This window comes from Nilaparvata lugens, chromosome X (genome assembly GCF_014356525.2).
Source record: "Nilaparvata lugens isolate BPH chromosome X, ASM1435652v1, whole genome shotgun sequence".
In the NCBI taxonomy this organism is placed as follows: domain Eukaryota; kingdom Metazoa; phylum Arthropoda; class Insecta; order Hemiptera; family Delphacidae; genus Nilaparvata; species Nilaparvata lugens.
The window spans coordinates 60,847,196-60,867,751 of record NC_052518.1 but is presented as its reverse complement, the minus strand read 5'-3'; the positions used below and the strand labels follow the sequence as shown (position 1 = coordinate 60,867,751).

At 34.8% G+C, this 20,556-nt stretch overlaps 1 protein-coding gene across 8 annotated transcripts in view; it reads left to right on the top strand.

The window, feature by feature from the left end:
- LOC120348926 (calcium/calmodulin-dependent protein kinase kinase 2-like) overlaps nt 1-20,556 on the top strand; it is a 525,835-nt gene that overhangs the window by 276,957 nt on the left and 228,322 nt on the right. The window contains exon 1 of one of the 8 annotated variants that reach the window (XM_039443397.1): nt 7,786-7,877. The exons of 6 other annotated variants lie outside the window; for them this stretch is intronic. In XM_039443397.1, the coding sequence (XP_039299331.1) occupies nt 7,815-7,877 (63 nt within the window). In that variant the 5' untranslated portion in view covers nt 7,786-7,814. Of the gene's footprint in view, nt 1-7,785; nt 7,878-20,556 lie in introns of those variants that run through there. One more of the 8 variants, XM_039443403.1, reaches the window with a different exon arrangement.

Sequence of the window (20,556 nt, the reverse complement as noted above, 5' to 3'; positions counted from 1 at the left end):
GTAATGTTCAGGATCCTTCTTGTTATTGAGCAGGTCTTCAAAACAACTCTGCTTTCTGTAGTTTAACGTACAAGTCAGGTGAAGGATTCAGTTCCACTATAGATTTGTGAAGTGCTTTTAGAATTACTGCTGTTAACGAGATTGCGATTGGGACTGTGTAGACTCTGATGCCACATATTCATTTATTTTAAATCTGCTTTATTTCGTCACACAGAAGTTGATATTCTGTTATTTTCTCTGTTGTTTTCTTCAGGTAGGTGTCTTTAAATTTTTATCTATTACTGCAATGTCTGGTCTTTTTTGTGGGACAGTTCTTTCAGTGATTATATCTCTGTTCCAGTACATTTTGATTTCACTGTTCTCAAGGATATTGATCGGATGGTATTTGTAGTAGGGGGTATGATTGTTTACCAGGTTGTACTTCATTGTCAGCTCCTAATATTTTACACACAATATAATATTACCTCCTCGTGTACTCGGAAGGCACTAGCACTGAGCATGCGCTAGTCATATTGTGGTAGTAGAAATTATTGATGTTGCTGTTCTAATCCGATAAAAGTGGTTTGAGAGCTTAGGTTCTGCAATTTTTGAAAAAAAAACTATAATGGATTGTAGAACATTATTCTACGACATATTTTAATCGGAGCAAAATGTAACATTTTTCATTAACAGAATGTAAATTTCTGTATCCTGTATTCTTTAGTTTTACAGAATCACAATTTTATCTCAACGCCAATTCAATTTCAATTATTATATTTAAAATATTTAATCAAATCCAGACGAAAATAAAAAATTGTCAGCAATCGTCCCTGTAGTAATCAATTGCACTGGTAATAATATTATCGAATTCAAAGGGATCGCATTCAATGAAGCATGATACTGGGAGAAGCGATTTCGATGTTAAATATGGGGAGGCTATATTGGAAATTCGTTCTTTCTGAATTGGAAAATTACTTGAATTGAAAAATATATTTGTGATGACGGTTGACAATGATCCCTATAGTGAGATTCACTTTGCAGAAACTGCCAGCATTGGTTGAATGGGAGGAATTGATGTTATATCTACAAGAGATGCTGACATTTCGGAGTAAATCTTACTGGTTGTGCCCTAGCATTCGCTCGAACGATCCGGACAGAGTAGCCAAAACGAATGAAAAACAGATTGAACATTCCATAACAACGCAAAAATGTGATTGGGCAGGAGAAGGTGGATTTGTAATATTCTCCAAACCTATCTATTGAGAAAAGATGTCAGTTTCAGGAAAAATGATGATGATAGAATCAAATTGCCGCGAATTTAGAGTGCATCTAAGAATTTCCAGTGCTATAGTGAAGATTTTTAAAACATATTTCAAAAACCGAAGGAATATTTTTCTCTTACTGAAATTCACTACTATATTGTCTGAAGTATAGCATGTGTAATTATATAAATAATGTATTCTGCATGGAATAAGCATGTATTCCAGAAAACCAGGTTTTGAAATCGGGAAGATGATTTTTCTATGAGCTGATATGAGTTTCTTTTATTATCATTATACCTATTATACCTAACTATTCCAATTGAATGTTCTTTGTTTTGTTTTGTGCGGGGAATTGATATTCCTGTTATTTATTGGAATTCGTACAAGATTTACTATTTTCGAATTAAGTATAAATTATTTTTATTGGGTAGAATGACTTGAAATTGTCAGAACTACTTCCTATTTGAACATTGATGAGAAAGTAGTTACGGTTGCTTCACCATTATCAACTTCTAGTAAACTGAAAGCTCAAACATGGAGTAACAGAATAAATAGTTCGAATGGATCAATTATTAACCTATCAACGTTGAGATCTGTTATTGCCCGAGCTCAACATATTTTTATGGTTTCTCATGCATGTAGTTTGAATGTGAATGTGAATGCTCCTTCCAATGTGAACGTGTCTTGTTTCGACTAATCGCAGACCATTCACACTATGTCATATCCTGCAGCTAATTTTTAGCTTTGAATTTAATAGAGATCGATAATTATTGTGCAGATACCAAAACTCATTTCTCAGAAACTACTTGATAGAGTGGTTGTGACAAATACTATTCAAATTGTTTTATCCAATATGGATAATATCTATACCTCAATATAACATGCACTACAACGTAGATGATATTGACTAGAATTGAGTGGAAACGAACAAATACAATCGAACCTCAACAATCTTGATTTGCAGAAAACTTCTATATGCATTCGCTCTTTGATTCATGATTACAATTACATAGATTTCTGAATTATATTATTCGTCCTCCGTGAACATTGTGACTCTCTACTTTAAGTTTCATGAATCCTCCGTTCCAATCTACAGACTAAGGCACTACTCACACTACCACGGCTCAAATCGCGAAGCGACTCCATACATCAGCCTCACCTGCGCTCCAACCACGATGAAAAAAATCCTAATTCTAAATTTAAAAATGATTAAAAAATGCTGGATAAACCTAGTATATTTCATAAATATCAATAAGAAATTGATATATAAAAAACTACACTGAATACACATACTGTATTGCCATTTTAAAACAAAACATAACTCCAAACCTTCCACTAAGCTTACTTCTCCCAAGCTAAATTCACTATCATAATCCTTACCTTAAATAACTAGACCCCTGTCTAGATTTCTAGCCGTTCATCCACTCCAGATCTATTCACTGGATACTCGCGAATGAGTTTCCTAGCGACTCGAATGTTGGTACCAAGAGCCTGTGTTTATATCCTGCTGATATCGTGAATAATAAAAAAAACACATTAAAATTTGTTGTGAAAGTGATAAAATATCTCATTATGTTTGATCAAAATAAGCCTTTACAATTTCAAATAAGTCAAGTTGGAAAGTCAAAAAGACTAGTACCCGCGACTGGAGTCGTATGATTTGAGTCGCGCTAGTGTGAGTTGTGCTTTGTGCCTCACTGTTACTTAGTTACTGTTATCAATAACATCACATTTAGTTACCTCACAATTGGAATAGCCTACAAGGGAAGTGGGAAGTTCTACACAACTTGTTGCAACCAATAATAATTATTGAAATTTGCGAAACCAACTATTGCTTTTAAATTAAGTTCCACATTGAGTACAGTATTGTTTAAATGTAGTCACAACATGTGGAACTCACACATCGGACATGTCATAAATTATTCCGAGCTTCACTCTTGTTCCTGCTCTCATATTATCAAACGTTATGAACTTCTACTATCATAATATGAGGTATGAGTTGAACTGTTGCCTTGACTCTATGTCATGTGTAACATAAGTGGGCGTAAAGCTACCCAATAAACTCTCCTCTTCCGAGCCTGTGACTCCGTCTCCCATCGTCGATGTGTGAATTTAAAAAGTTCATAGCAAAGCTTTTAATGTTACAATGTCTTGGGAATGCTGTCGTTAAGGAATTTTCAGATTAGGAAAACTTCAGACATATTTGGGGTTTGAAAATTTTAAACCATGACACTTCAAGTCGAAGTTCCTTGAATCTTCCTATTGCATTGGGAGATAACAATCAAATTGTTCAAAAAAATGTTGAGAATTGTCCACTTTCATTGTTTGTATAAATTGTAAATGGACCAAGACAGACTGCGGAGAAAACGTGTGGTGGAACACTATCACAGTGTACTGAGTGAACTTCGATGCTGATTCACTTGAGCAAATTAGCCATTAGGGGGTAGTGCTTAGTCAGCCCTTTTGACCGCATGATAGCATTCATTGACAGCCAATGACCAATGGTCAATGGTATTGTATTGGAGTAACGCTACAGTTGTGTAATCCTGCTGACTGAATAGCGAACAGACCACCTAACAGATCGATGGGTGATATTAGTGCAACGCAATGCTATGTGGGATAATAGTTTACCTCACATTCAATAGTCAGTATACACTATATTATCATATTTATTTGAAGTCTATTGGTAATGATGTACACAGTCATTTGAGGGTGTGCTTGAGACTTCTGGAAACTATTACTGAGGACATTTGTCAAAGTTTATTATTTGGATACTATCCAAATTACCGAAATCAAATCAATTTTTAATTCTAAGGATAGGCCTCCTCTCATTCTTTCAACAAGGTATTGTTCATCGAATTACATAGGCTACTTGATTTCTCAGAACATTAATTCTAAGGAAAATTTTTTCCATAGAAAAAACAATTGAGTTATTATTCAAAATTGGAATAAACTTTTCTGAACTTGATACCTATAATTTCTCTAAAAAAATACCTTGAAGAATCTAGTTCAGAGTCTAGTTTAGGACCATCAAAATTTCATGAATTCATTCGCTATCAATTCTAAAATGACTTGTTTGAAAAATTTCAACTTTCAGCGCTCATAACTCAGAAAGTAAAAAAACATGAAAAAGTTTTTCCTCTAAAATTTATTCTTTTTGGTAATTGGTAGTATCCAAATCCTTAAAACTTTGAAAAATGTCACCAGTAAAAAAGCCTTAAGCCTTGAATAGGCTAGGACAAATGAGGATAATGCTTGATTATACACGATGAGTCAGATGGTAGCAGGTATTGAAAAGGTACCAGTGTATGTTAAGTCGGGCCACAGAAGGAACTATGTTCTTTCCTTTGAGGCGTAGGCCCAAAATAAAGTTGTTCTGTTAAAAAATGTGTCCAGCTCCCTAGAATGTTCATTCATTCAAACATAAACTGGATACATCAGGCCCGGCCCCAGGGGTGGGCGGACCGGGCGGCCGCACAGGGCGGCAGGTTTTGGGGGCGGCAAATTTAAAGGAACAGAAAATTTTAAAATACAAATAAATAATAAATTCATAATATCAAATGTGAATGGTAAAATTATATAAGAAGCTTTTCAACCTCGAGCTAATGAAGACTTTTCTAAGATCAACAATGTCCCAGGAACGTCTGAGTGGTCTAGCGAACATAAAATAGTTCAGTCCCCAGATCTTGAAGAATTGGTGAAGGAATTGCAAAGGTCAGACGAGTTCTACTTAATTAAACAGGTGTGTTAAACAAACTTGTAGAAATTGTAGTTCTAATTACTTAGCAAGTTAAGTAGGCCTAATACTATGTTGCAGTCTACGTCTTAAGGCTGTGCAAAGGCAAAAAATAAACTTTCTTGTATTGGTGATATTTTTCAAAGTTTTTCAATTTGTACCGGTATATATCAAAATGAAAAAGTTTTCTTAGGGAAACATTCTCTTCTAATCATTACTTTTTGAGATATGAACGCCTAAAGTTTAAATTTTTGGGACAGGACATTTCAAATTCAGTAAGAGATAAATTCTTCATGGTATTGTTGATTGAATAAAACAAGAAAATTTTGAAACATTTTCTGAAAATATCAATTTTTGAAAAAGTTATTCAATTTACAAAAAAACTCAACACTATTTTTGGTCATTTTTAGTAAATTGAAAAACTTTCTCAAAAATTGATATTTTCAGAAAATTTTTGTTTTATTAAATCAAAAATACCATGAAGAATTTATCCTTCGAATTTTATGGATTCATCTCGTACCGAATTTGAAATGTTCTGTCCCAAAATTTTAAACTTTAGGCGCTCATGTCTCAGAAAGTAATGATTGAAAAAAGAAAACTTTTTCATTTTGATAGCTTGATCCTTAAGCGATCCTTGATCGTGTCCTCGCGCGCCTCTCCACTAGGAAATACTGAAATGAAGTGCAACTAACGGTTGATTCTCATAGAACATGATCTCATGAGCTTATATCATTGTACGAAATATCACGTTGAGGGCAATATAGATGGTGATGATGGTTGAAGCTAAAAATGCCCAGAGGGATTTTGAATTTTACATCTAGATTGTAATCGGGATATATTGTTGATCAAATACTAAATATGATCAAAATTGATTTTTTTCCTTCAAAATATCACTCATATTTGAAAAATCAAAGCTCAGTACTCATTGGAGATAGAGAGTTCTGAATGATCTCATTTCATTCAGAATTTTATGATCTTAAAAAAGGCAAGAGCAAATTTTTCTGTCCGATCACTGATTTTGCCGGAAATAGCTGAAAACTGGAAAATGAACCTAAAATACGAACTTTTTGGGCCACTATGTATTAGCACAAGGGAATTTTACATGAAGAATTTGGTTCTGAACCTCTCTCATGTATCCAAATAAAATATTAAAAAATCAGAACTACGATATAAATTGCAAGCAAACCCCCATTTTTATGTCTATATTGACTGGACTTTACTGTTCCCCAATATTTATAATTGTCAAATATTTGTTTAAATGTCAAAAAATAGTGTTAAACATAATTTTTAGAGTTTACTGAGACTCTGTGGTGTCGCATCACAGCGGAGACACAATAGTAACGCTGGTTACACACTGGGCGGTTTCTGCCGCGGCGGCGAAACTGCCGTCGCAGCCTCGAAAAAAAGGTCAAGCTTACACATTCAGCGGAAAAAATACCGCCAAATATCGAGCGGCAAAATTACCGCCACGTATGATCAGTAGCCAAAATAATTGTTGTAGTTCTTCATCGCAAATGTGTTGTGACTTCACTGTTTCATGAGTGTTCAGTTAATTGTATTTTTCACATTTTTCAAAAGTATATATTATCAAGTGTTTAACTTAAAATGGAAAGGCAACAACTTTTACCACTTTTGTTGTGCCGTCGAAGGAAAAGAAGACAGCAGAGAAATCGCCTTGCTTGGATTCATTGAAATGAACGTTTTTATTAAATCGACAGCGATATACAACATAATTATTACAGTTTTTTTCTTGTCATCCAGAGTTTCAAAATCCCCCCTAATCACCATACACACTTCCTTCCACGCATTCCTTGTTGCATCTCGATCCTTAAATATGTCGAGGGTTTTGTCCCACAAAACTGGCCTCTGTTCTACAAATGATATTAACAACTCATTGTCTATTAACTTACTCATTTTCTCACACTCGTCAACCACAAACACTTAAAACAACAAATAAATGTTATAAACAACTTACAAACTTTACAACAAGACACAAATTAAAAGGCTGATTTTCAAAGACCTCTGACTTGGAGCAACTGGGAAAGACGACTGATCAGCGGCGACGGTAGACAACCGCCAAATGTGTTAACGCCCATTTGGTCACGTACGCCACTGCGTAGACAAGAGCAGCAAAACACCGCCGGCCGCAGTGGCAGTGGACGGCTGCACAGCTGCCGCCAACGGCAATATAGCCGCGCGGCGTTTCTGCCGCCCAGTGTGTAAGCTTCCATTCAAGTCCATAGACTACTGCTCGAACGGCGGCGACGGCGAAATTACCGCCCCGGCAGAAACCGCCCAATGTGTAACCGGCGTTAGGCGATCGCTCAAGGAGGGGTGGAACCCGGGATTAACAATTAAAGACGGGATACTTGCGGGGGGGGGCGGCAGTTTCCGATCTCGCCCAGGGCGGCAAAGTCCCTAGGGCCGTGCCTGGGATACATTATATACGTACCAACTAGTACAGTTGATACATACACCATACCATAGGTATACGGTAATTTCAAGTAGGCCCACATTATAATTATACTTTGAATAGAATATACTGAAATACACCCAGTCATTTCAGATACATTATAGGTATACTTGTAAATATGAATACAACATTCATGAGTAATGGCACTCAGCCATTTCAGGTATTTGGTACGAAATTCGTTATCTTCTCTCGTACTGATAGCATTCCGACAGTTCGCATAGGCAAACAGGAGTTGACATTTTGGGACGAGAGAGGGAAAATGAGTAAGGGTGCGGGGAAATTTCTCGCTGTTAGTGTTGTGTGATAGAGTTAGAGGGTGAGGGAGAAGAGTCAGTTGTTGGCCAGTAGTCGTGGCTGGTGGAGGATGGTTGTTGAGATTCGACATTACGGCACTTATAACGACCCGGCCAAGTCTGCGGAGCACGTTGTAAGTAACTTGGTCCACAATTCGAAATTCTTGATATACCTAAAAGAGATGCTCTGATTCTATCATCAACATCATAGAACATGTACAAAAAAGTGTCATTTGTGTATAATTCTGTCACCAACCTGATAAAATACATTTTTAATGCCTGTCATTAGTTAACTAGGCTATATTCAAAATTTAGGGTGAACCCTGAGAAACTCGAAGAATTCTTTCAAAATTTTTGTAATTTGTCCCGTGTATTCAATTCTTTTATTTAACTTATCGAATACACTCAGCATTCTTCCTAATTATTAAAAAATTTCTTCAACTCCATTATTGCCCTTATTTTATTTATAATATAGTTGATGTGAAGCATATTGAAAATTTCTGTAGTTACTTGAAAAATATTCAAAATTTTGTCAAAAACCTCATTGAATGTGTACAAAGTGTTTGTCATTCATTCATTATTATTATCACCAAACTTATAGTATAATCATTATAGTAGGAACTTCTTTATATAGATTACGTACCGAGGACTCTAGTTATGGAGTATAGACACATAAGTCTCATAATTAGGTCAGATACTCTTGTGGGGCCCTCAACCCGATCTTTCATTATTTCTAATCTGTTTCAAAAACCTAGTGAAAGGTAATGAGTAAATAAATTATTTTATGATCAACCTCATAGAATAAGTTCAAATTGCTGGTTATTTTTGTTTATAATCTCTAGCATTCTATCATCTACATCAAAGGTATGATGAATGCTTACCATTAGTCAATTATCTAAAATAATGTGGGTATAAGCTCTGAAATACTGAAATTCATTATTAATTCGAACTATTTCCTTAATATTCACTCCCAATTTCCAACCCTCTACTTTACATTCCAACACGAATGCATTCGAATGATTTGTCATTTGTTGAAAAATCTACATGATTTTATTAGCAACCATATAGTGTACATTTGATATGCTTGTCCCTTATTGATAACCTTCAGAAGTTGAATGGAAATTCAATGTTAATTTGGTTACCATTTGTAAGCTTTCCATTTATGAGCTCTGACCCCTTCCGACAGTGAACCACATAAAACAACATCGAAATAATTTTATTGTATGGTATGAGATGTTGTGGTTGAGGTATTTCTCCATAATTGATAGAATAAGACTTCAGATTGAATTGGTTCAGCTGAAGATGTGGTAGGTGACCATGAAACCTGATACTGTAATGTGTATTATTTTTTAACAAATATAGTGGTATTGAAAACATCAACGTCTTATTCTTTCAAACATCAAAATACATTGTCATTTAATGCAAAATCATATTCCTCATTAATTTTAATGAATTATTCATTTATAATTTTAGAATTAATAAAAATAATATTAATGAATAATTTCAGTTCTCTTACAACTGCCAATTGGTTTGATAATTCTAAATATCCAAATTTTTTTAATATATTTTTAAAATTTAAGATATAAAATTTATTCAACACAGTTAATCATATGTAATACAATAAACAGGTGAACATCGTCATAGAGATATAATTAATACAATGCGCTTATACTTGTATTTATACAATAATTTGTAAGTGCTAATATACAACTTGTAAGTGCCAATATCTACTAGCTATCACAGAAATCTATAATTCTGTAGTAGGCCTTCTCAGCAAGAAAGCTGTATAAACTACTTTTGAAAATGCTTATCGACTTAGATTTCAGCTCTGCAGGCAATTTGTTGTATAATTTAGAACCAATATAAGAAGGTACTTTATATTGTTTCTACTTCTGGTGTTATGATCGTGTACTTCTGCATTCGTGACCAGTTTCGAGATATGTTTATGGGTAAAAATTAATAACTTGTATTATGTAAATAGACGGTAAGGTGGGAACATTCAAAGAAACGAATGCCTCTCTACAAGACTCATTATACTTAGGACCAGCCATGTATCGCACAGCTCTCTTTTGCAGTTTAAAAATCCTTTGGAAATGAAAATCAGCGGTGCCTCCCCACAACTCTATACCATAAGCAACATGGGAGTAGAAAAGAGCATAATATACTATTTTTGACACCGATAATGGCACAAATTTCACGATATTTCTTATAACAAATAGATCCTTACTCAGCCTAGTAACTAGTGCATCCACATGCTCATCCCACATAAACTAGGAGTCAAAGTGTAAGCCAAGCAATTTAACAGAGTCAGTATTGCTAACACATTCGCCACCTATATATAAATACGGTTCAACCGTATTGTGTCTCAAATTAAAATTCACCAATTTACTTTCTTTAGAATTGACTGTCAGGAAAAGCGTGTTGAAGAACTGTACAACCTGATTACTCACCAGATTACAATTCATTTCAAGGTCCTCCAAGTTTTTGTCTGCAAATATCAGTGACGTGTCGTGAGCATATAGAGTCAACTTATTCAGGAGAACCATAGAAGAGACATCATCAACATACAGTATAAAAAAGAGGACCAAAAATAAAGCCCTGGGGCACACCTGATGACATTTTAATGAGATTTGAAGCTGTTTTTCTCTGATCGAACTGAATTGAAACGTACTGGAAACGATCAGACAGGTAGGACTTGATGAGTTTTTTTGCAGTGCCTCCGATACCAAGGGTATTCAATCTATTTAACAGCACCCCATGATCAACACACTTGAATGCCTTTGTAAGGTCTAGCATCACACCAGCCGTATATTTTTCATGTTCCATGTTTGTTATAAAGCTTTCGTAAATATCAATCAAGGCTGTGGTAGTCGATATCTGCTTTGGTGAAATCAGATTGTGCTCTGTAAGGTAAGCTACTAGTCTTCTAAGAATGATGGTTTCGAAAATCTTTGAAAAAGCAGTTAAAACTGAAATGACTGTCATTCGTATTCCTCTTCCAAAAGAGGAATTACTTTGGCTACTTTCAAAATGTCTGGAAAAACACCTGATTCAAGCATAGAGTTGACAATGCAAGTGATTGGCTTAGCAATGACTCTTTTACACTGCTTTAAAACCTTCAAAGATATGTCATCATGACCAGTGCTAATATTTGGCTTAAAACTATCAATAATTTGTAAGATCTCGCATTCACTAGATGGCAGCAGGCAGAAGTGTTCAGATGGCAGAGCTGGATGGTTCTTGAAAGGAGTAACATTGAAACTCCTTTGTGTTCTATTCAAATCTCGAATTATTCTTTGAGGAATACTAGTAAAGAAATTATTAAATTTGTTGGCAATGCGTCTCTGATCAGTAATATGTTCGTCCCTAATGTCAAGTGTCAGAGAGTCAAGTTTAGGTTCAAACCCCTCACCTCTAAACTGATTTATCAACTTCCAACTAGTTTTGGATTTATTTGTTGATTTAGCAATTAAATTTTCATAGAATTATTTTTTTGCTTTAATCACTAGCTGGTCATCATGGTTTTTAACATGATTTATGAGAGAAGTATTCAAAGACTGTTTGTTTACTTTCCCTGTTGCAAATTCAAGCAAAATTCTAATTTGTTCAATCTCCTTGGTCATCCAGTTTCCACCGGTATGTTTTCTCCTTTTAATCGCAGTTGAGGGCTTAGACACAATAGGGCAATGAATGTTATAATAGTGAAGGAAAGTTTGATGGAACAATTCGTATTTTAAGTTAGTTGCCCTTTCAGAGACAACATCACTCCAATCTACAACTGATAAAAGCAGTCACCAAACCAGTATTATTATTAACACTACAATTACGAAAAGCAACAAAGGAAGTATTTTCTGAATTACGAGGGCAATTTGTAAGATTAAGTTCCAGAGATTGAGCAGTATGATCTGACAGCCATGAATGTATTACATCTACATTTATATTTTCCAGTGAGGTACTAGTGATTATGTTGTCAATAGCCGTTTCACTATGCTCTGAAATTCTTGTGGAAACTTTAACATTGTATATCAAACCGAATTGATCCAGAATATTGATAAAAGCTCTGCGCTGGGAAGAATCAACTAAAAAATCTTTATTAAAATCACCCACACAAATCAGCTTGATATCCAAATTCACCAACAATTTTTCCAGGATATTTACGAGATTGTTAAAAATAAGTTTATATCACCATTTGGAGGTCGATAAATACCTATTAGTATGTATGTATCATTATTTAAATTGAACTTGGAACAGGCTAATTCAATGCATCCCTCTACGCAAAAATCACTAACATTTATTCTAACTACGTTAAAAGGCTGTTGATCAGAACACGTTCCGTGATATATAGCAACACCACCCATTCTCTTGTTTACTCTGCAATAAAAATTTGTCAGACGCATATTCTCCATATTTACACAGTCTAGCTCCATATTTTTTAAGCCGTGCTCAGTCAGAACTAGGAAATCCGGCCTTTCTAAGTCAAGAAATAGTTCCAGTCTGTCTTGTTTATTGTTTAAGCATCGAATGTTCGGGTGTATAAACTTAATTTAAAGAGGCGCTGACTTCTCATGATTACAGCCAGAAGATTTATTACATATTACAGAGGATTTGAAGCTTCCCTTGCCACATGTCAAGTTAACATCTTGGATTGTAGCAATGTGGTTCTGGTCAAGAATTTGCCTTGAAAATTTTATTCTTTCAACGTTGTTATTATTAGTCAGTTTATTTAAATTGCGATTAATTAACAAGTCGAAGTTATTAACCAATGGGGAAGGACCAGAAGAATAAGCATGAGAAGGTGCCATCACACTCCTAATATTATCATAGGAGACAGTACCCTCAGTCTGAACGATAACTCCATTTATAATCCCTGTCATTAACTTACATAGAGTTTTCTTACCAAACTTATTCAAATGCAAACCATGTCTTGTATGCTGGTTTGCCTCAAACATCCACAAGTCAAGTATATGAACGTTTCTATATCTATACGATATCTTACGGATAACTCTATTCAACTGGGAAATCATCAAATTAACCTTGGAATCAGCATATAGATCGTACCTGTAAGGAACTGTGGACAATCTTAAATTTATAATTTTAAATTTTTCAATAAGCTTAACTAAATTAAACGTATACTTCTCAATGTCTCTCTCAGTGAAATCATTTGTGACACTATTCGTACCGCCATCCAATCACCATCCCGCACCGCAGACTGGGCTCTAGAATCCAAGATTGAATAACAGAGCTTCTCGACAGGAACTCTCGGAGCGATGTATGCACTGCAGCCAAACTTGGAAGGCAACCTCTGCGATAACATATCCCGTATTCCCCTACCGTGACTGTCCCCCCAAATGCTTGAAGATCAAGCATCTCCATTTGAAGCCTGTCATTATTCATCTTGAAAAATTCAATGGACTTTTTGTGCATAATCGATAAAGAGTCAATAGTTGAAGAGTCGTCAAATTCGGTTTGAGTATGTTTTTCCATGGAACAATCTAACTGCTTCGATATACTATTGTCTGAATCTAATTTTTTAGAGTTTTTACTTCGTTTTAATTTCTTTATTTCCATTCTTAAGGTTTTTATCTCGTCTTCCGCTACTTCCTCACATTGTCATGAATTTTCAAAATCCATTTTACGGTTAGTTTTTTCTGTTTCCAATGATTTTATCAGCAACTGATTCTCTTCATACATATTAATGAGACCTAACTTCAAGTCATTATTCACTTTAATGGCAGCATCAAACTTATTTAATAGTGGGATTTAATAGTGATGTGACTTCAGGAACTAAATCGATTATGGCATCACTTGAGTACTTATTGCTGATAACGGAAAGGATGCCATGAAAATTAATCGCTATTTCAGCTACTTCTATGTTGATTAAATCATTCTTGATATTGTCTAAAAGATACTGTGCATTTTCAGTAGCCTCTCCTTGTTTACTTATTGTTCTCGTCATCCTTATCTCTCTCTTAAAAGAATAAAAAAGTTACAGGAGAGTACAGAAAGGTACTAGAAGATTCCTAGAGAGCTGTCAAGGCAGGAAAAGGGAAGCCCCTGCAGTGAGAGAAAGTGGGGTTGAAGAAGGAATTGGACAGAATCTTTATTATGAAAGACATAATAAGTATAATTATTAATCTGACGACTCCCATTAGTTCAAGAGGCTATAGCAAAATCATAATGCACTCCAAGACAATGATAGTGGAAAATCTAGTCTGAATCCTGATAAGCAATAACAGATTAAAATAGACACCACCGTAGCGGGCAGAATATAGAAGTCAACACTCTCCGTTTCAAATTGAACGAACATTCAACGTTCGATAGGCAACGGAGTGCAGGTGACCTCCGCTTGTATAGCGCCACAAAGATATTCACGAAATCTTATCACACTGTTGAGGAGAGGAGATTCAGTCCTCAATTGGACTGATATAGGAATAGTTACTTTCATTGTCTAAATTTCGTAGTGATATCGTGGAGGTCGAAGTCCAATTTACACTTACAACTTACAACCCTAAAAGGCCTCTGTATAAGTCCGTCTGCATCGCTACTTTAAGGTTAGGACACTACAGCCGGCTTCAAAATATTGAGGTTAGGAGCAGAATAATTTAACAACCACACACAATTTATTCTAAAACACTACGGCATATGACTACTTCTATTAGAAAACTGGAAAATTGAGACCTCACTGCAACCACTGAACACAGACTGATTAGTTAACTGAGTAATCAATTATATAAATCTTAATACTTTTGAAGAGCAAATAATTTGTTGACTAACACACTGCGCGCATGCGCCCTCTCTTTGTAGAACATAATCTGAGTTTCTAAATTTATTTGTTCCTTCAACCGTGGAACTTGTCCATATTCTCTTAAAAATTTGATAGATTGTGTGTGAAACTTGTTTGTTGAACGCAGAACGATTTGAATCATCTAATTCTTCGTATTTGATAACCTCAACTTATTTTTCCCTCCAACGACATTCATATCAACATCGTTATTCATCTTCAATCAATGAATGCGAAGAGTAATTCCGTTGGCACTACGGACTGCTTTATGCGGGAAATTCTCTTGAACTAAGCGTTGACCCTTTGACCTTCTATACTTTGAATACTGATGCATTCTCACTTTGAAAACGTCTTTGCTAAAGAACCTCTTTTGATATTATATCAAAGATGTTGTAGAAATTATTGAGTAGAATCTGGTTATGAAAGGGAGAATATCATCTATATTATCCAAAGAGAGAAAGGATAACACTAAACTTAAAAAAAAGTCAAATACCGTGATATCCTTTAAATGTATTATATCATGCAATTTAATATATTTTCAATATATTACAATATCCAGAGTAAAATAGGATAACACTAATCGACAAAAGAATTGAATAATATTCTCCTTACATTATTGGTAGTACTGGTAACCAATATTGTTGATTTCCTCTATAAATGAATATATATGCATTATATTACTTAGTCACTGAATTTCAAAAAAATTTCAAAATATCATGCATTGGATTCAGTATAGATAAATGACAATGATAAATAATCACACGCATTAGTCACAGTCTTCTTCACCCACAATTCAGTGCCCCGGTGGAATAATAAGGTAAAATTATCAAAATGGTTCAACTGTCGTGAGTGGTTTCAATTATTTACAGATACTATTGATTATAATGTTGTTTTATCTCGAAGATCGAATGAAATTGCTAAGAGAAGAATCGTATGATTAGCTTATGTGAATTGAATGTACATTCGAAATTCGAGCAGCATATACTCCATTAGAATGAAACGCATTTGCATTCTACTATCCCATACTGAAGCAATGATCTATACCATAGAATGAATATACTCCATTAGAATGAAACGCATTTGCATTCTACTATCCCATACTGAAGAAACACCCATCATCCAGATTGAATCGTCTTGAGGTTGAGATGTAGCAATTCATTGAATGGCAAAGTTAATAATGAAACGTTCAGTTTGTATGCAGACAAGTTTATTCCTTTCAACTTCGTATCTAGGCTCAACTGAACACGATTCCAAACTCACAACTTGGGATTATAATGCTTTTGATGTATGTGCGATTACACTCATGATCAAAAATGTTTATGAATAATATTATATTCATGAACAAAAATAGAACTCCATACATACAGGCCGTTTTTGTGAACAATTAAAAAACTTATTCATTCCAAAATACATTTTCTTATTACATTAGTTCCTTTGTAATGTAAATTTATTATACTGAGAGAACGTTTCTTGACGAGAGGAATAAGTTGATAATTCAATTTAAAATTGAAGTTTTGCCTGCAATGAATTCACTTCCGGTTGGACTGATACGTGAGTGGTACTGGTAGTTCCAGTTAATAGATTCCTTTCTCTGATATTTTAATAAAATCAGTGCCCATTTGTCACGACACCTGTTAGTGGAACTACTCAATTATGAAAACTTTTTATAAACTATGTATACTTCTTCAATTAATTGTAGTAGAATCAATTATCGACTAGTAAGTAAATGATCAAACTGAAGCTAAACTTTTTCAAAAGCTAGATTGATATTTTTCTGAATTGATCAAGGCGATCAATTAGGCCTACATGAACCCAAGGCTATGCGACTTGAAGATGCGCAATGCTTGAGTTGATCACTCCAGGGAATAATAATTTCTTTAACATTAGTTTGATTCAATAGCAAAACACACGTCACACCTCCTAGGGACCTCCTAGGGGTCCAAGGTTCACACAAGACTTGCCGCTAACGATGTAGCACAACTTTGCACAGTTTGATACCCACCTAACCCCTCACATGGGCAAATAAATTGAAGTTCATAAATCTTACCGCAATCTATTTTGTCTTTCTTTCTGATTTGGAAAGGGTGCATTGCAAGGGAGGGTTCAGGAGCCTCCGAATTCATAATTCACTCACTCCCAGTGAGAGAAGGGGCTGCTCCACACATTCCATTCTCTTCTATCGATTTCAAGACGACGCCAACAAACCCTCACATTATTGGTGGTTTGGCGCCCGTCATTTGCATCTGAAATTTTGAATATTCTCGAGTGCCAATCATAATAATATTCTTACTGACTGTTTATCGATTGCTGTGCAGCTATCAGTTATTCCACAACATCAATCATTTTGTGGCCTGCATAATGACAGACCATAGACTGATTGATACTCTTGCATGAGGTTGATTTTCCCCCTGATACAAACTACAGTATAGTGCAGTCACTGGAAGTTAGCAGACTATCTCAGTTCACCAGACAGTAAACTTCTTCATCATCCACTATAATATTCTTCATCTAGCCCCATCATTCACTGTATAGTATATTCTTCCAGGGCGTGTATTTATGCACTATATCGTTCTGCCACACTCCATCTTTTTCTTTCTTCCTGCATCCTTCATTCATGTATTTCTATCATCATGATATGATCTACCTCTCTCCAGTTCCCTATTTGCCAATTTGACTGACTTGGTTAATCCCCCCCCCCCGTCGCCAATTTATTTCTCTGCAAAATACATTGAAGCAACACAATATTCGATCACAAGGTTTCCCATTATTTTTGTCTTCTTCATCATGGTTTTTCTTGTAAGTTCATCTATCTCCTTCAGATTTATTGAGAATAAATAATACATATCACGGACCCTGTTTTTCAATTTCAAAATGCAAACTATTTTATCGTTATTTCTAGTTTTTCTCCATTCTTCGTATTGAAAATACGTGAGACAATCTCACGATATTAAAAGATAAGAATTCTTATTGCTCTAGTGAGACTATTTCAAACTGTCAACATGCCTAATAACGAAATAATGTAAATGATTCGCATCCAATACTGACAGATTAAAGTGAATCTTATTCAAATAAATGTTCATAAACACTTGGTGTAGGTACTTCATTTGTAACCCATCACCGTTTATTACTAATATTATCACCATAAATTTAAAAACTAACAATCGGAAAATGAAATGTCAAGTAACATTTTTTCAAGTAAGTCTATTGCCAATTGGCAATAACAATAGTCTATTACCATCCAATATTGTAGCACTGGCTTTGTTTACAAACCAGCTACTACAGTAAGAATCACTTAAAATTGACAGCATTAATGATTGAATCCACTGAACCATTGTTATTTACGAGGAATGCTGATAAAAACTTGTTTAAAGTTGGTGTCACCATACAATAGTAAAGAAGTGTAACAAAGGCGTTATGGCTCAAGAGACTTCAAAGGCAAATGTGACATAGTCCTTATCATTAATTTATTGTTAATCATCTCTTATTATCTTTATATACAAGTTTTTATATAATCGTCAATCTGGACAATTCCTATCTAAATGTGTGTATTCTCATCGAAACTGATCTAATTACTGATACATACTGCACCACGAGTGATAATAGCTTGACAATAAATCATTTTGATGGTGGTGTACTGTGAAGATAAGATGAGTCAGTGCCAAGTGATATCAGCTTCTTAGTGGGTGTGTCTGTGAGGCTTGATCAAACCAGGTAAGGGCTAACAAAGGGGAAACACTAATATCGGCCTAAGCAGAGATGGGCGTTCCTTCAACCATCAACCAACTAGTTTCAACTGTTTTCATCCAAATCAACTTTTGTTTTCAACAAATCAAAACTTTTCACACAGCACACAGCTCAACATGCATGAGCAAAACTAGATTGAGATTTAGCTTGATTGAACTATTTTGTCAACTATCCAACTGCTTCATTTCAATAAGTATGCTCCATTATTAATTTCAAGTTGATGTTTCAATCAAATTCCTCATAGCTGAAAGCACTATATGGTTAAAACCAGATTAACATTGAAGGTATTGCATTACGTTTGACATTCACTTCGAACCGTCCGCTATTTTTAAAAAATCAATGCTTAGTGAATCTCACTTTTAATAAAATAATAAAATATTAATAAAGTAAGGCTTGTCGCAAATTGCGGCTCGACGTGACTTGAGTTGACGTGAGTCTACTAGATGAATTAACAACATATGATTGTATAATGATGTTTACACGTGCTAGCTTTGTCTCAAATGTGAACATTATAATATGATCATATGATATTAACTCATCTAGCAGACTAACGTCACGTCACGTCGCGTCGCGTTTCAATTTGCGATAAGGCTCACATAAATAAAACAAGTGAATGAAATATGTTAAATAGTCTATCAACTACGATTGAAAAACAGTCTAGTTCCGCTTATGTTTAAAAGAACCAGGAAGGACGGGGAGAGTAGCTCCAATTGCCCTTGATTGCTCGCACAAAATTTCACAACGCCCTATTAGTAGATTAGTTTAGATTAGCCGTGTTATTGCATTGGTGAATTATTGAAATTACGTACAACCTAACTGCAATTGACAAGTAATTTTCCAATTAATGAAATCTTATGTTTTCGTGAGCTTATCGATGACCCTTGATGATCATCAATAGTTTAATTGATGAATTAAGTACATCCGTTTGAACATATACGTATTATATTATCGATAAATAGTTTCGGATCAAAAGTATTCTCATACTTTCAAACACGTGCAGGAGAAAACGCAAAATGCATATACCCACCCCAAATGCGAACAGTTTGGAGAAGTGATTGACAAATATTTGAATACATTTCAATATTGCGCCTCGGAGATGAAGTCGAAACGTAAATCGTATTGTAACGGTAGCCTAGGTGGAGAATTGTTGGTACTTGGTAGTAAATAAGCGATAAATTGGAAGTGAGATGGAATTTATGGAGGAATGGGATATTTGACTGAGAAGGCATGCAAAATATTATTATTGGGTAGGAGATGGTTCAACGAAAATGATCCAGTGAGAGGCGAACTCTCTCAAATTTAATAACACTCAATACGAATAATAATTCAGTTCGGCGCGTTTTCTAGAAAAGGAGAAAGGAGTCCAAGATACAACGCATCACGGGGTTCCAAGTATTCAACGCGTACATAAATTATTATCACTTGCTATAACTGCCACCTGTATTCTATCGGTAGTCAACATTGGCAAGTGAATGCATTTCTGTCAATATTCAAACTTTGATCAAATCTCAAATAAATAGTTTTATGTGAATATAAATACATTTAGGAATGACAATACAGATATATTGGTTTCAATTTCATTATGAAACAGATATCGGAGGTTATAAGTTTTGCTGAAAAGTACAAAGTGATGAAATTTGAAAGTAAATGATTAAGTAACACCATTTAATTTTCATCTGAATTTACAAATTATGTATTTACTTGTGATATATGATATCATATTAGGCTCGTTTTGTGTCGTGTGAAAGCATCGTGGATTATTATATTTGATAGGGAATAGGAGCAGCTGATGGAATATAATGTTTTCGCCCCACTTGGATGTAATGAGCTGGTTTTCGTGCGTCATAAGGAGGCCGAAAATGATTGTTTTCCGACCAGGCCGGTAAAATTTTTACGGCCCTAGGGCTGTAAAATAACCTTGAAGTCAGCTGATTCTGATTCGATGTGAACGTGTTTACAAAATAGTTTATGAAACGGAATCAGTTTATGCTTCTAGAATTGAATAAAGTATTTTGCAATAAGATACTATCATTCTATTTGGATGAATGAAATACAAATAAGATATTATAAACTATTCAAATTCGATTTTCAGAGTAGGAGAGGACTTCTAACCTCTACTTCCGCAGTCGACGATAACAAGCATTGTTGACATTCAGATTGTCCAAATTTCAAGTGCACTAAAACAGCTGATCAAAAAACTTTTAATTATTTGTGTTTATTATTCAAGAATCAAAACATTCATAATCATATCATCTTATTGTGCCATTTAAAAGAATAAAAAAGTATAA